The 17,203-nt window shown below is 44.4% G+C and overlaps 1 protein-coding gene across 1 annotated transcript; it reads left to right on the plus strand.

The window, feature by feature from the left end:
• The first annotated feature begins 541 nt into the window (after window positions 1-541).
• On the plus strand, window positions 542-5,548 carry LOC114191304 (uncharacterized). Its single transcript, XM_085675965.1, has 4 exons — window positions 542-1,490; window positions 1,593-3,153; window positions 3,261-4,796; window positions 4,909-5,548. Exons 1-4 carry the CDS (start codon window positions 542-544, stop codon window positions 5,546-5,548), a joined length of 4,686 nt encoding a protein of 1,561 aa, XP_085532091.1.
• Window positions 5,549-17,203: the final 11,655 nt, after the last annotated feature.

Genomic DNA, 17,203 nt, shown 5'->3' on the forward strand with positions numbered 1-17,203 from the left:
AAGGTCTTCTCGGCAGCAAACTCCCCAGGCCGCCTATTCCGCACCACAGGTACTCCTACTCAGAACAATCCAGACCCATGATACAACCATCGCGGACAATAAGACGAAACCTATCATCCGTAGACATTCTCACGACCGAATATCGGGTACCGCCTACTCCTGAGGGACCCCTTGGTAATTTCCCCATCAGCACTGGATCCAAGGATAACAAAAGAGGAAATATTGGGCCAAAAGCCCATCCCAGGTAGGACCCACAGGTAAAAAAGGTATGAATAGCACACTACCCTATGCATTGATTACGCATTAAATATTCTCTGCAACCACTGACATCACTCAGCACTGACTTTGGCATCGGAGTGTCTTTTGCAGGCACACCTGCGCTGTGACCACAACCCCCTGAAGCCAGAAGACGCACCCGACCTCTCAGCACCAAGATAGTACGCGAGACTTGTGAAGTACAACTCGGTCCCATAAGAACAATTGGCGCCCACCGTGGGGCCGAAGAGTATTTCGCAAAGTCAACCCTCCTCGCCCCAAGACCATGGTATCCACGAGAAGTAGACCAGCCGAAGAACCCACCAGACCCCCTGTAGTGGAAGTGGGAGACGCCGGTCCCTCATCCGACATATCTCGCATCCTAGAGGCTCAAGCTAGGATGCAGCAAGAGTTCGCAGAGTACAAGAAAAGGAATGCAGACGAAATGGAAGCACTTAGGCAAGAGAATGCCCGACTCAAGAGGAGGATTGAAGCAGGGAAGGCCATGGAAGAGCCTGAGATCGCCCCCTGCAGGGCAGACCTCCCACCTGTCACAGAAGAGGAAAGCGAATACAAACCCACGGGTCACACTACCGGGGGTAACTACAACCCTTTCGCTTCTAGAAGAAACCGTAGGCACCCGTTCGTCGACGGGATCGTAGAAACACCACTCCCTCAAAAGTGGAAGGCTCCAACTATGACCTACGACGGTACCACTGACCCGGATGAATTCATATCCATTTACACCAACCAAGTCGCCCTTTACTCGACTGACGACGCCGTGATGTGCAAGTCCTTCTCTGTTGCGCTCAAAGGATCGGCATTGGAGTGGTTCATGAGTCTACAGCCCTACACCATAGATTCCTTCAGCACCCTTACCACCTCTTTCACCACCCAGTTCGACACCAGCCGTCGACACGACCTCACATCCCTGTCACTCCTGAACCTAAGACAAGAAGAAGGAGAGTCCCTTCGCACTTTCATTGACAGGTTCGGCGTAATCGCCATGAAGATCAAGGACCTCACCCCGAACCTGATATTACACTATATGGTGATGGCACTAAAACCAGGACCATTTGCTGACGAACTGGCCATGCGCCCGCCTCTAGGAATGCAAGAACTTCGAAAAAGAGCGTCAATGTTCATCAGAGTCGAGGAGATGCGACATTACCAAGACAGGATCCGGAACACCCCAACCCACCCGGAGGTTAAAAGGGGCGGTAGAGAGCCTGGAGGTCGGGACCAAAACCGCCCTCGAGACAGAAAACAAGCCAGATTCTCCAACTACGCCCCCCTTAATGCCCCCAAATCCCGTATCCTTGACGAAGTATTGTAAGCTGAACTCATCGCTCCACCTAAGAGATTCCAAAACCCGCCAAACGCCGACCTAAGCAAATACTGCCACTACCACCGCAACAACGGACACACCACTGAGGAGTGTGAGACGCTTCGGGATAAGATAGAAGAACTTGTACGGGCCGGACACTTACGACACTATGTTAGAAACATAACTGAAGGAAATCCCAGGACCCAACCCGAGAGATGCCCACAAAGGAACATTCCACGAAGGGAGGATGCGAGAAACGAACCCAGAGAATCCAGACAAGAACCTAGGAGAGGCACAAACTCTGAACGAAGGAGGGAGGAACCACCTCGAGGGGAAAGGCGCCCAGAAGAAAGACCCCCCTTGAGAGGGACGATAAACACCATATCAGGAGGTTTTGCTGGGGGCGGATGTTCCTCTTCTTCCAGGAAAAAGCATCTGAGGGCAGTCCAGTCTGTCCACGCCATCTGCAAGGGACCCAGAAGAAGAATGCCACCAATCACTTTCAGCGACTCGGACTTCCAAGGAGTCAACCCCAACCAAGATGACCCTGTGGTCATAACCATAGAACTTGAAAACTTCGCCGTGAAAAAGGTGCTAATCGACCAAGGAAGCTCAGTAGATATCATATATTGGAAAACTTTCCAACAGCTCCAGATCCCCGCAGAAGAACTAATCCCATACGACGAACCCATATACGGATTCTCTGGCGAAAGGGTGCCAACCCGAGGGTATGTGGACCTTCACACCACCTTCGGAGAAGGGAGACAAACTAGAACGATCCAAGTTCGATACCTCATAGTGGATGCCCACACTTCATACAACATGCTACTAGGACGACCCTCCCTCAACTCATTGGGAGCCGTGGTCTCTACGCCACACCTCGCCCTAAAGTTCCCCTCAGCCTCTGGAGACATCATAACCGTCCACGGCGATCAAAAAGCAGCCAGAGAATGTTATATGGCCAGTTTGAAGCTCCCATACCCCCCCCTCACCACCAACAACGTCGAGAAAACACAAACCGCGATCGCCATCCAAGCAGAAGATCTCGACCCCCGGCTTAACAATGAAGCAAGAATCGTGCCAGTAGGGGAAACCAAGCCCCTACCATTGGGACAGCCAAACCATTTCCTGCAGATAGGGACCACAATGGAAAGCGCGGGGGAAGAAGCAATAGAAAATACCCTCAAGAAAAATGCGGATCTCTTCGCCTGGACAGCCGCAGACCTACCTGGCGTTGATCCGAGAATCGCTGCACATATACTCTCCGTGTTCAAAGAAGCCAAACCCATCTCCCAGAAGAAGAGAAAGCTAGGAGAAGAAAGAAGGCAAGCTGCCAGGTGCGAAGCAGAGAAATTGATGAAAGCAGGCTTTGTCGAAGAAGCACGATACACAACCTGGTTAGCCAACGTCGTTCTAGTCAAGAAACAGAATGGCAAATGGCGGATGTGCGTCGATTACACGAACCTGAACAAAGCATGCCCCAGAGACGCGTACCCTTTACCCAACATAGACCGCCTGGTAGATGGGGCAGCTGGAAGCGGCACACTCAGTTTCCTGGATGCATACTCCGGGTACAACCAAATACCGATGGCGGAGAGTGATGCGATCAAAACCGCCTTCATTACGGAGGAAGCAAACCTGTACTACAAGGTCATGCCCTTCGGGCTCAAAAACGCAGGCGCTACCTACCAAAGACTAATGGACAGAGTCTTCAAACCCCTCCAAGCTTCCTCCCCAAGCTTGCGGAGAAGACCAAGCCTATGATAAACCTGCTCAAAAAGTCATCCAAGTTCGAATGGAGCGCAGCATGCCAGGAAAATTTTGATCAACTAAAACTGCTCTTAGCCACACCCCCAATCTTGAACAAGCCACGACCCGGTTTCCCTTTGCTAATATACATTGCAGCATCCTCCAACGCCGTCAGCGCGGCACTCGTACAAGAGCTCAATGATACACAGCAGGCCATCTACTTCACCAGCCGCACACTCCAGGACCCTGAGACAAGATACCAAATGGTCGAGAAGATAGCACTCGCACTAATTACGGCAGCACGACGCTTGCGACCATACTTCCAAACGCACCCAATCATCGTCAAGACAGACTACCCCATACAAAAAATCCTCCAAAAGCCAGACCTCACAGGAAGACTCTCATCGTGGTCCATCGAGCTCTCAGAGTTCAGCATCAAATATGAACCTCACGGCCCCATCAAGGCACAATGCCTAGCAGACTTCACAAACGATCTTCAACCTCAGGAGCCCGCTCACGAATGGTGGATCATGCATGTCGACGGATCATCCAACACAAAGGGATCCGGTGCCGGAATCGTACTTGAAGGTCCGAGCGGCATACTCATCGAGCAATCCCTTTGCTTCACCTTCAAAACTTCGAATAACCAAGCTGAGTACGAGGCCATTATTGCTGGACTACACCTGGCCCTCGAAATGGAAGTCAAACGTTTGTCATGTAAAACCGACTCCAAACTCACAGTCGGACACCTCACGGGCCAATACCAAGTCAAAGATGACCTCTTATCGCAATACTACCACTTAGCAATGAACTTGATCTCAAAACTTGAGGAATTCAAAATCGACCACGTACCTCGAAGCGACAACACTAGAGCCGACCTCTTATCCAAGCTCGCAAGCACGAAAAAGAAGGGTCGCTACAGATCCCTGATACACCAGGTACTCACCATCCCCTCCATACAAGCACAAGCAGAATGTTTTGAGGTCACCACGCAAGAATCCTGGATGCGCCCCTTCGTCACATACCTCGAAACAGGTGAAACACCCATCAATCAAGAAAAAGGATGGACCAGGAAAGCGGCAAGATACACTTTGATAGCCGGGGAACTCTACAGAAGGGGTTTCAGCCACCCCCTACTCCGATGCATTACAAATGACCAGGCGTCCTACGTCATGAAGGAGATACACGACGGAACATGCGGATACCACTCAGGCCCGAAAACGATGGCAGTAAAAATCCTCCGGGCAGGGTACTTCTGGCCCACGATGGAACGAGACTGCACCGACTTCGTCAAAAAATGCCAACCCTGCCAACAACACGGACCCTGCCCCCACCTACACCGGGAACCACTCCACATAACGGCACCATGGCCCTTCTCCAAGTGGGGAATGGACATAATAGGACCTTTCACCCCGGGCAAAGGACAAGTCAAGTTTCTCTTGGTGGCAGTGGATTACTTCTCAAAGTGGATTGAAGCTGAACCACTCGCAAACATTACAGCCAAACAAGTCCAACGATTCCTCTGGAAAAATATCATTTGTCGGTACGGGATACCTCACACCATAATACAACGGTAGACAGTTCATTGACAAGGGCCTCTCCGAATTCTACCACAACCTTAACATCCAACACATCACCAGTTCAGTCGAACACCCGCAGACCAACGGCAAGGCAGAAGCCGCAAACAAAGTCATCCTCAACCAGTTAAAGAAAAGACTCGACACCGCCAAAGGAAAGTGGCCAGAAGAACTCACAGAGGTCCTATGGGCGTACAAGTGCACCCCCCAATCTTCTACCAAAGAAACCCCGTACAGTCTGGTATACGGCACCGACGCAATGATACCCGTCGAAATCGGAGAACCCTCCATCCGACACAGTCACTTCGAACCTACCTCCAACGAAGCATGCATGAACACACATCTCGACCTGCTCGTGGAAAGAAGAGAGCAAGCGCACATCCAGGACACCGCTACCAAACTCCGAGCCGCAAGAAAGTACAACTCCAAACTCGACCCCCGTTCCTTTCACAAAGGAGACCTAGTCTGGCGAATGGCAAGCAAAGCACGGAAACACCAAGGCAAATTCTCGCCGAACTGGGAAGGACCTTTCCGCGTATTGCAAGAAGTAGGCAACGGCGCATACAGACTAGAACGACTATTAGGAGACCCCATTCCTAACACTTGGAATGCCTCCCATTTAAAGTTTTATTTTAGTTAAGCTACACGTAGCATATCGTCACTTATAATCAAAGATGTACTCTTTCCTAACTTGGCATTTTTCCCTAAGGAGGGTTTTGGCTAGGCAGGTTTTAACGAGGCATCCACCAGTAATGAAAGTTCGACGATCACAACTACTCGATATGATTACAAACACTCCCGACCTCTAAGAGCCGACGAACGACAACTAAAAGAAACATATCCCAGACTCTAATCTAAGAGCCGTTGGTCGAGTTAATCTAACAACTTCCCAACCTCTACTCGAAGAGCCGTTGGCCGAAGTCCATGAACAAACTTACTCGCTCCAGTGCACGAAATTCCAAACAATAATAAACGACAACAGGGGAAACCACCCCACAAAGCATAACAAGCTCAAATACACGCAAACACGGACAAATCTCGAGCAATAAATTAACATATGCAAAGGACGATAACTAAAAAACCAACAAGGCAATAAACCATAAAGCTTCTCCTTTCATTCAAAATCAAGTATCTTTACAAAGCAAAAAACGGGTACAATCCGCTCTAGCAGAAACCCAAGGCACCCCAAACCCACAAAACAAAAAATTTTTTCGGCGACCTCGCCCCCAAAGACCTACTTAATCAGCAACCTCGTCATTCCCTTCTTCCACCGCTTCCTCCCCATCCTCAGCATCCCCTTCACCATCCTCCCCATCCGGCACCACCCCCTCCACATCCACCGGCGAGGCAACAGCAACTGCCTCCTCATTTCCCCCTGCCGCCAACTCGCGCTTGGCCCGTAAACGACTAATTTCCGCCACATCAAGCATACGATTATCATACACGTCCAAATTCACGTCAAAACGACAATCGGACACAGAAACCTCCTTATACAAAAGATCGGCCTGCCTCAAGGCCTTCTGAAATCCATTCACATGCTCCGAGTAAACCGCCTGCTGCAGGCTAAATATCTCACCAGCCGCCTCCTCCGCAGCAGCCTCCTTGGCAGCAACAATCTCATCCACCTCCTCCTGCTTCGCTTTCAATCTTTTCTCGGCACCTGTAAGACTCAGCTTCAACTTCTTAACCTCCGCCTCCAATTTCTTCTTCTCCTCAGCCCAAGACTGCTGATCGCTCTCCGTTAACATCTTCAAAGAAGCAACCTCTTCCACCAGTTTCTTCTTATCTCCTGCACTCAGCTCCTCTTGCAACATGGTAGTCACCCTCCTACTCATCACCAATCCTCGAGCCATATACTCGTTCAAAGCCCTCATCACCAACCCAGGATCAGCCGCCTCCACCACGCCAACCTCTGGATCGCTTAACTTAATCTCAACCCCTTTCCTCATTTGGATTTTGCTCTTCTCAAACCCACCTAAATCTGGATTACTCGAACCACTCGACCCCACACCTCCAGTTTTCGCCAAGGCACGCAGCCTCTTTCTATCCTTCCCCACGCCCTTCATCTTGGATGGCGCTGGCCTTTTCGCTGTAGGAGGACGATACACGTCCACAACCGGACCAACCAAGTTTGGTGCTTGCGATTGTCCCTCCGCCTTGGCCGCGTTCCCCATCTTGTCACGAATCTTAGCAAAGAGATCGATCTCCCCACCCGTCTTCCTCGCATGATGCGCCATCACGCCTGCACAAAATAAATTTTTTCATTATTAGTCCAATACTAGCAAAGCCGAAAACGAAACATACATACCACATAAATCCCTAGCCGGTTTATCCGTCAAATAGCAACACACCACCCATTTCCCAGGCACCCTCGACGGCAATCTCTCAAGCACGTCCACTACCCGCCTACTTTTGACATCCAGCCCATCCTTCGAAACCGCATCTAAACGAGCAGGTGCCCCAGTCCAATAAAACGGAAATTTGGGGAAACCATCCTCATCGCAATACAACAACCGGCCGGCACTAAGAATCCGCACCCGGAAAAAGCCGTCCTTAAACTTCTTAAACGACTGAGTAAAACCGTCCAATAAACCAATCTTAGGACGACTAATCAGAGAGAGCCACGAGATCGGATCCCTCGGCCGCGTAACATAGAAATACAAGAAACTGTCAAGAGTTGGCGTCAAATACAACGCTTTACAAATCAGCCTGAACGCCTGGAGACTCCCCCAACTATTCGGATGGAGCTGCGTAGGTGCCACGTTTAGCTTCCGCAGAACACCCATAGTAAATTCATCAAAGGGCAATCGTACATGCAATTTCATAAACATGCATGAATACATATAAAAGAAATCATCCTCAAAACCTTCACGGCCATGGCACACGACGTCCACCCCACTTACCCGCTCAATAGAAACAGCATTCGTATCGACCCCCCTCTCAAACAAATAGACGCTATTTAACCATGACCTAAGAAGCCTCGACCATCGATATTTCGAACAACACTCTCTGACGCCCTCAGCCACCCAATCATAACCTTCCCTCCTCGGCCAAAGAGACTCGGCATGTTCACTAGCCGGATCTTCACGCACTTCCCTTTCCACCTCTATGTGCAAAGACTCGGATGACGTACTCAAAAATTCTAGCCTAAGGCCCCCAAAACTAGCTCCGGAATCACCCGAATTAGACCCATTAGAAGAAGTCGACATACCTCGTCACGCGGCAACAACTGAAGCAAGACGATTACACAGAGAATCACAATAAAACTTCCGAAACCCACACCACAACGGAGAAGCAAATGAATGAGTACCATATATAAAGGCCACTCATACCCCTCGCGCAAAACCCCAGAAGCCCAAGGCCCAACCCCTAGGAAAATGCTTCGAAAAACGAACCCTGACAACACAGTGCACCCAACAGTCACGTCTTTTCACTGACCACATTAACTGACATCTACACCGTTACAGTAAACCTGACATCCTGACACTTCGCACCAAAAACGACGCACAAAGATAGCGGCCCCAACCGCACACAGATAGCGGCCCCAAACGCACACAGATAGCGGCCCCAAGCGCGCACAGATAGCGGCCCCAAACGCACACAGATAGCGGCCCCAAGCGCACAAAGATAGCGGCCCCAAGCGCACACAGATAGCGGTTCCTAGCGCACACAGATAGCGGCCCCAAGCGCGCACAGGTAGCGGCCAACGCAAGTCCAAGCATAGCGACACAAACGTGTACAAGTAACAATCCTACTCCAAAAGCAATAAACTGTAGACATCTTAAGTCTATTGCGTCACCATGCTCCTCTAGACTGGGAGGCTGGTATACCCATAGAGTATACGGCAAGTCCCACAAATGAAAATTGCAAAAAGTACACGGCCACGGCCTCTAAAGTCTAAGCGTCGTTTTACTCCTCAAGACTGGAAGGCTGATGTCCCAACTATACCCAAAGTACACGGCACTCGGCCTCTAAAGTCTAAGCGTCGTTTTACTCCTCAAGACTGGAAGGCTGATGTCCCAACTATACCCAAAGTACACAGCACTCGGCCTCTAAAGTCTAAGCGTCGTTTTACTCCTCAAGACTGGAAGGCTGATGTCCCAACTATACCCAAAGTACACGGCACTCGGCCTCTGAACACGCAACCTCAGTGAACCCAAACACCACACCTGGTATCGGCCACCTCCTCTTCGACATACGACCCTTAACGAGCACCCAGGCCACACATTGCACGGTAGACACCCCCTCCCAAAGTATGCGACCACAAGGCAAGCTACGGATCACGCACCTTGTTCTAGAAAATGTCCCCCCTCCCCCAAGCAGCCACCAGCGAACCTCCGAAGCCGTATCCTTTTCCAAAAGCATCCCCAAAAGGTCTTCTCGGCAGCAAACTCCCCAGGCCGCCTATTCCGCACCACAGGTACTCCTACTCAGAACAATCCAGACCCATGATACAACCATCGCGGACAATAAGACGAAACCTATCATCCGTAGACATTCTCACGACCGAATATCGGGTACCGCCTACCCCTGAGGGACCCCTTGGTAATTTCCCCATCAGCACTGGATCCAAGGATAACAAAAGAGGAAATACTGGGCCAAAAGCCCATCCCAGGTAGGACCCACAGGTAAAAAAGGTATAAATAGCACACTACCCTATGCATTGATTACGCATTAAATATTCTCTGCAACCACTGACATCACTCAGCACTGACTTTGGCATCGGAGTGTCTTTTGCAGGCACACCTGCGCTGTGACCACAACCCCCTGAAGCCAGAAGACGCACCCGACCTCTCAGCACCAAGATAGTACGCGAGACTTGTGAAGTACAACTCGGTCCCATAAGAACAATAAACGTTCCCTTTGTTTGAGGCATGAGGGACATGAAATGAAGTTGAAATTTATGACACCAAGACAAGCCAAGAAGGATCAACATACGTTGAAGGAGAAAATAGAAAAAAGAAAGAATTGAAAAAGAAGAAATATAAACTGCAGAAGGAAGGGAAATTGAAGAAAAAGAAAAGGAAGTAAAGAAAAAGATTATGGAAAAGGTAGTAGAGAACAAGGTGTTTAATCGAAGGCCACCCTTGTTTACTTGCATTCGTTTCCGAAAGCGACAACAATGTTGTAAGCCAAAGATTGGTGGAGAAACTCAAGTTACCAACAACCTTTCATCCGAATCGAGCAAGGATCAAATTCAGTGCATGACAATGTGTGAAAGAACTATTATGTGATATTGCTCCCTCGAACTGTTGTCATCTTCTGTTGAGATGGACATGGCTTCATTTTAAAACGCTCAATCTTGATGAACGTTCCCTTCATTTGAGGCATGAGGGACATGAAATGAAGTTGAAATTTATGACACCAAGACAAGCGAAGAAGGATCAACATACGTTGAAGGAGATAATAGAAAAAGAAAGAATTGAAAAAAAAGAAATATAAACTCCAGAATGAAGGGAAATTGAACAAAAAGAAAAGGAAGTAAAGAAAAAGATTATGGAAAAGGAAGTAGAGAACAAGGTGTTTAATCGAAGGCCACCCTTGTTTACTTGCATTCGTTTCCGAAAGCGACAACAATGTTGTAAGCCAAAGATTGGTGGAGAAACTCAAGTTACCAACAACCTTTCATCCGAATCGAGCAAGGATCAAATTCAGTGCATGACAATGTGTGAAAGAACTATTATGTGATATTGCTCCCTCGAACTCTTGTCATCTTCTGTTGAGATGGACATGGCTTCATTTTAAAACGCTCAATCTTGATGAACGTTCCCTTCATTTGAGGCATGAGGGACATGAAATGAAGTTGAAATTTATGACACCAAGACAAGCGAAGAAGGATCAACATACGTTGAAGGAGATAATAGAAAAAGAAAGAATTGAAAAAAAAGAAATATAAACTCCAGAATGAAGGGAAATTGAAGAAAAAGAAAAGGAAGTAAAGAAAAAGATTATGGAAAAGGAAGTAGAGAACAAGGTGTTTAATCGAAGGCCACCCATATTTAGTTGCATTCGTTTACGAAAGCGACAACAATGTTGTAAACCAAAGATTGGTGGAGAAACTCAAGTTACCAACAACCTTTCATTCGAATCAAGCAAGGATCAAATTCAGTACATGACAATCTATAAAAGAAGTATTATGTGATATTGCTCCCACGAACTCTTGTCATCTTCTGTTGAGATGGCCATGGCTTCATTTTAAAACGCTCAATCTTGATGAACGTTCCCTTTGTTTGAGGCATGAGGGACATGAAATGAAGTTGAAATTTATGACACCAAGACAAGCCAAGAAGGATCAACATACGTTGAAGGAGAAAATAGAAAAAGAAAGAATTGAAAAAGAAGAAATATAAACTACAGAAGGAAGGGAAATTAAAGAAAAAGAAAAGGAAGTAAAGAAAAAGATTATGGAAAAGGTAGTAGAGAACAAGGTGTTTAATCGAAGGCCACCCATGTTTAGTTGCATTCGTTTACCAAAGCGACAACAATGTTGTAAGCCAAAGATTGGTGGAGAAACTCCAGTTACCAACAAGCTTCCATCTGAATAAAGAAAGGATCAAATTCGGTACAGGACAATGTGTGAAAGAAGTATTATGTGATATTGCTCCAACGAACTCTTGTCATCTTCTTTTGAGGTGTGCATGGCTTCATTTTAAAACGCTCAATCTTGATGAACGTTCCCTTTATTTGAGGAATGAGGGACATGAAATGATGTTGAAATTTATGACACCAAGACAAGCCAGTAAGGATCAGCATAGGCTGAAGGAGAAAATAGAAAAAGAAAGAATAGAAAAGGAAGAAATATAAACTGTAGAAGGAAGGGAAATTGAAGAAAAATAAAAGGAAGTAAAGATAAAGATGATGGAACAGGAAGTAGGGAAATAAGCTGTTTCATCGAATGCCACTCATGTTCAGTTGCATTCGTTTAGGAAAGGGACAACAATGTTGTAAGCCAAAGATTGGTGGAGAAACTCATGTTCCCAACAACCTTTCATCTGAATCAAGCAAGGATCAAATTCAGTGCATGACAATGTGTGAAAGAAGTATTATGGGATATTGCTCCCACGAACTCTTGTCATCTTCTGTTGAGATGGGCATGGCTTCATTTTAAAACGCTCAATCTTGATGAACGTTCCCTTTGTTTGAGGCATGAGGGATATGAAATGAAGTTGAAATTTATGACACCAAGACAAGCCAAGAAGGATCAACATACGTTGTAGGAGAAAATAGAAAAAGAAAGAATAGAAAAAGAAGAAATATAAACTGCAGAAGGAAGGGAAATTGAAGAAAAAGAAAAGGAAGTAAGGATAAAGATGATGGAACAGGAAGTAGGGAAATAAGCTGTTTCATCGAATGCCACTCATGTTCAGTTGCATTCGTTTAGGAAAGGGACAACAATGTTGTAAGCCAAAGATTGGTGGAGAAACTCAAGTTAGCAACAAGCTTTAATCCGAACCAAGCAAGGATCAAATTCAGTACATGACAATGTGTGAAAGAAGTATTATGTGATATTGCTCCCACGAACCCTTGTTATCATCCTTTGGGATGGCATGGCTTCATTTTAAATGGCTTAATCTTGATAAATGTTCCCTTTGTTTGAGGCATGAGGGACATGAAATGAAGTTGAAATTTATGACACCAAGACAAGCGAAGAAGGATCAACATACGTTGAAGGAGAAAATAGAAAAAGAAAAAATTGAAAAAGAAGAAATATAAACTGCAGAAGGAAGGGAAATTGAAGAAAAAGAAAAGTAATTAAAGAAAAAGATTATGGAAAAGGTAGTAGAGAACAAGGTGTTTAATCGAAGGCCACCCATGTTTAGTTGTATTCGTTTACGAAAGCGACAACAATGTTGTAAGCCAAAGATTGGTGGAGAAACTCAAGTTACCAACAACCTGTAATCAAAATCAAGCAAGGATCAAATTCAGTACATGACAATGTGTGAAAGAAGTATTATGTGATATTGCTCCCACGAACTCTTGTCATCTTCTGTTGAGGTGGGCATGGCTTCATTTTAAAACGCTCAATCTTGATGAACGTTCCCTTTGTTTGAGGCATGAGGGACATGAAATGAAGTTGAAATTTATGACACCAAGACAAGCCAAGAAGGATCAACATACGTTGAAGGAGAAAATAGAAAAATAAAGAATAGAAAAAGAAGAAATATAAACTGCAGAAGGAAGGGAAATTGAAGAAAAAGAAAAGGAAGTAAAGAAAAAGATTATGGAAAAGGTAGTTGAGAACAAGGTGTTTAATCGAAGGCCACCCATGTTTAGTTGCATTCGTTTACCACAGCGACAACAATGTTGTAAGCCAAAGATTGGTGGAGAAACTCAGGTTACCAACAACCTGTCATCCGAATCAAGCAAGGATCAAATTCAGTACATGACAATGTGTGAAGGAAGTATTATGTGATATTGCTCCTACAAACTCTTGTCATCATCTTTTGAGATGGGCATGACTTTATTTTAAAACGTTGAATCTTGATAAACGTTCCCTTTGTTTGAGGCATGAGGGACATGAAATGATGTTGAAATTTATGACACCAAGACAAGCCAAGAAGGATCAACATACATTGAAGGAGAAAATAGAAAAAGAAAGAATTGAAAAAGAAGAAATATAAACTGCAGAAGGAAGGGAAATTTAAGAAAAAGAAGAGGAATTAAAGAAAAAGATTATGGAAAAGGTAGTAGAGAACAAGGTGTTTAATCGAATGCCACCCATGTTTAGTTGCATTCATTTACGAAAACGACAACAATGTTGTAAGCCAAAGATTGGTGGAGAAACTCAAGTTACCAACAACCTTTCATCCGAATCAAGCAAGGATCAAATTCAGTGCATGACAATGTGTGAAAGAAGTATTATGGGATATTGCTCCCACGAAATCTTGTCATCTTTTGTTGAGATGGGCATGGCTTCATTTTAAAACGCTCAATCTTGATGAACGTTCCCTTTGTTTGAGGCATGAGGGATATGAAATGAAGTTGAAATTTATGACACCAAGACAAGCCAAGAAGGATCAACATACGTTGTAGGAGAAAATAGAAAAAGAAAGAATAGAAAGAGAAGAAATATAAACTGCAGAAGGAAGGGAAATTGAAGAAAAAGAAAAGGAAGTAAAGATAAAGATGATGGAACAGGAAGTAGGGAAATAAGCTGTTTCATCGAATGCCACTCATGTTCAGTTGCATTCGTTTAGGAAAGGGACAACAATGTTGTAAGCCAAAGATTGGTGGAGAAACTCAAGTTAGCAACAAGCTTTAATCCGAACCAAGTAAGGATCAAATTCAGTACATGACAATGTGTGAAAGAAGTATTATGTGATATTGCTCCTACGAACCCTTGTTATCATCCTTTGGGATGGGCATGGCTTCATTTTAAATGTCTTAATCTTGATAAATGTTCCCTTTGTTTGAGGCATGAGGGACATGAAATGAAGTTGAAATTTATGACACCAAGACAAGCGAAGAAGGATCAACATACGTTGAAGGAGAAAATAGAAAAAGAAAGAATTGAAAAAGAAGAAATATAAACTGCAGAAGGAAGGGAAATTGAAGAAAAAGAAAAGTAATTAAAGAAAAAGATTATGGAAAAGGTAGTAGAGAACAAGGTGTTTAATCGAAGGCCACCCATGTTTAATTGGATTCGTTTACGAAAGCGACAACAATGTTGTAAGCCAAAGATTGGTGGAGAAACTCAAGTTACCAACAACCTGTAATCCGAATCAAGCAAGGATCAAATTCAGTACATGACAATGTGTGAAAGAAGTATTATGTGATATTGCTCCCACGAACTCTTGTCATCTTCTGTTGAGGTGGGCATGGCTTCATTTTAAAACGCTCAATCTTGATGAACGTTCCCTTTGTTTGAGCATGAGGGACATGAAATGAAGTTGAAATTTATGATACCAAGACAAGCCAAGAAGGATGAACATACGTTGAAGGACAAAATAGAAAAAGAAAGAATTGCAAAAGAAGAAATATAAACTGCAGAAGGAAGGGAAATTGAAGAAAAAGAAAAGGAAGTAAAGAAAAAGATTATGGAAATGGTAGTAGAGAACAAGGTGTTTAATCGAAGGCCACCCATGTTTAGTTGCATTGGTTTACCAAAGCGATAACAATGTTCAAAGCCAAAGATTGGTGGAGAAACTCAAGTTTCCAACAACCTTTCATCCGAATCAAGCAAGGATCAAATTTAGTACATGACAATGTGTGAAAGAAGTATTATGTGATATTGCTCCCACGAACACTTGTCATCTTCTGTTGAGATGGGAATGGCTTCATTTTAAAACGCTCAATCTTGATGAACGTTCCCTTTGTTTGAGGCATGAGGGACATGAAATGAAGTTGAAATTTATGACACCAAGACAAGCCAAGAAGGATCAACATACGTTGAAGGAGAAAATAGAAAAAGAAAGAATAGAAAAAGAAGAAATATAAACTGCAGAAGGAAGGGAAATTGAAGAAAAAGAAGAGGAATTAAAGAAAAAGATTATGGAAAAGGTAGTAGAGAACAAGGTGTTTAATCGAAGGCCACCCATGTTTAGTTGCATTGGTTTACCAAAGCGATAACAATGTTCAAAGCCAAAGATTGGTGGAGAAACTCAAGTTTCCAACAACCTTTCATCCGAATCAAGCAAGGATCAAATTTAGTACATGACAATGTGTGAAAGAAGTATTATGTGATATTGCTCCCACGAACACTTGTCATCTTCTGTTGAGATGGGAATGGCTTCATTTTAAAACGCTCAATCTTGATGAACGTTCCCTTTGTTTGAGGCATGAGGGACATGAAATGAAGTTGAAATTTATGACACCAAGACAAGCCAAGAAGGATCAACATACGTTGAAGGAGAAAATAGAAAAAGAAAGAATAGAAAAAGAAGAAATATAAACTGCAGAAGGAAGGGAAATTGAAGAAAAAGAAGAGGAATTAAAGAAAAAGATTATGGAAAAGGTAGTAGAGAACAAGGTGTTTAATCGAAGGCCACCCATGTTTAGTTGCATTCATTTACGAAAGCGACAACAATGTTGTAAGCCAAAGATTGGTGGAGAAACTCAAGTTACCAACAACCTTTCATCCGAATCAAGCAAGGATCAAATTCAGTGCATGACAATGTGTGAAAGAAGTATTATGGGATATTGCTCCCACGAACTCTTGTCATCTTCTGTTGAGATGGGCATGGCTTCATTTTAAAACGCTCAATCTTGATGAACGTTCCCTTTGTTTGAGGCATGAGGGATATGAAATGAAGTTGAAATTTATGACACCAAGACAAGCCAAGAAGGATCAACATACGTCGTAGGAGAAAATAGAAAAGGAAAGAATAGAAAAAGAAGAAATATAAACTGCAGAAGGAAGGGAAATTGAAGAAAAAGAAAAGGAAGTAAAGATAAAGATGACGGAAAAGGAAGTAGAGAAACAAGGTGTTTAATCGAAGGCCACCCATGTTCAGTTGCATTCGTTTACCATAGCGACAACAATGTTGTAAGCCAAAGATTGGTGGAGAAACTCAAGTTAGCAACAACCTTTCATCCGAATCAAGCAAGGATCAAATTCAGGGCATGACAATGTGTGAAAGAAGTATTATGGGATATTGCTCCCACGAACTCTTGTCATCTTCTGTTGAGATGGGCATGGCTTCATTTTAAAACGCTCAATCTTGATGAACGTTCCCTTTGTTTAAGGCATGAGGGATATGAAATGAAGTTGAAATTTATGACACCAAGACAAGCCAAGAAGGATCAACATACGTTGTAGGAGAAAATAGAAAAAGAAAGAATCGAAAAAGAAGAAATATAAACTGCAGAAGGAAGGGAAATTGAAGAAAAAGAAAAGGAAGTAAAGATAAAGATGACGGAAAAGGAAGTAGAGAAACAAGGTGTTTAATCGAAGGCCACCCATGTTTAGCTGCATTCGTTGACGAAAGTGACAACAATGTTGTAAGCCAAAGATTGGTGGAGAAACTCAAGTTACCAACAACCTTTAATCCGAATCAAGCAAGGATCAAATTCAGTACATGACAATGTGTGAAAGAAGTATTATGCGATATTGCTCCCACGAACTGTTGTCATCTTCTGTTGAGGTGGGCATGGTTTCATTTGAAAACGCTCATTCTTGATGAACGTTCCCTTTGTTTGAGCATGAGGGACATGAAATGAAGTTGAAATTTATGACACCAAGACAAGCCAAGAAGGATCAACATACGTTGAAGGAGAAAATAGAAAAAGAAAGAATTGAAAAAGAAGAAATATAAACTGCAGAAGGAAGGGAAATTGAAGAAAAAGAAAAGGAAGT

Source organism: Vigna unguiculata, chromosome 7, assembly GCF_037176805.1.
Source record: "Vigna unguiculata cultivar grain cowpea cultivar isolate G323 ecotype 2 chromosome 7, ASM3717680v1, whole genome shotgun sequence".
Lineage (NCBI taxonomy): Eukaryota > Viridiplantae > Streptophyta > Magnoliopsida > Fabales > Fabaceae > Vigna > Vigna unguiculata.

Excerpts from the sequence above, each read along its gene's own strand:
- LOC114191304 (XM_085675965.1), top strand. The coding sequence starts at position 542 with ATGGTATCCACGAGAAGTAGACCAGCCGAAGAACCCACCAGACCCCCT. Across the intron at positions 3,154-3,260 it reads TTCCTGGATGCATACTCCGG|GCGCTACCTACCAAAGACTA; the intron begins GTACAACCAAAT and ends TCAAAAACGCAG. Across the intron at positions 4,797-4,908 it reads GCAGTGGATTACTTCTCAAA|ACAGTTCATTGACAAGGGCC; the intron begins GTGGATTGAAGC and ends ATACAACGGTAG.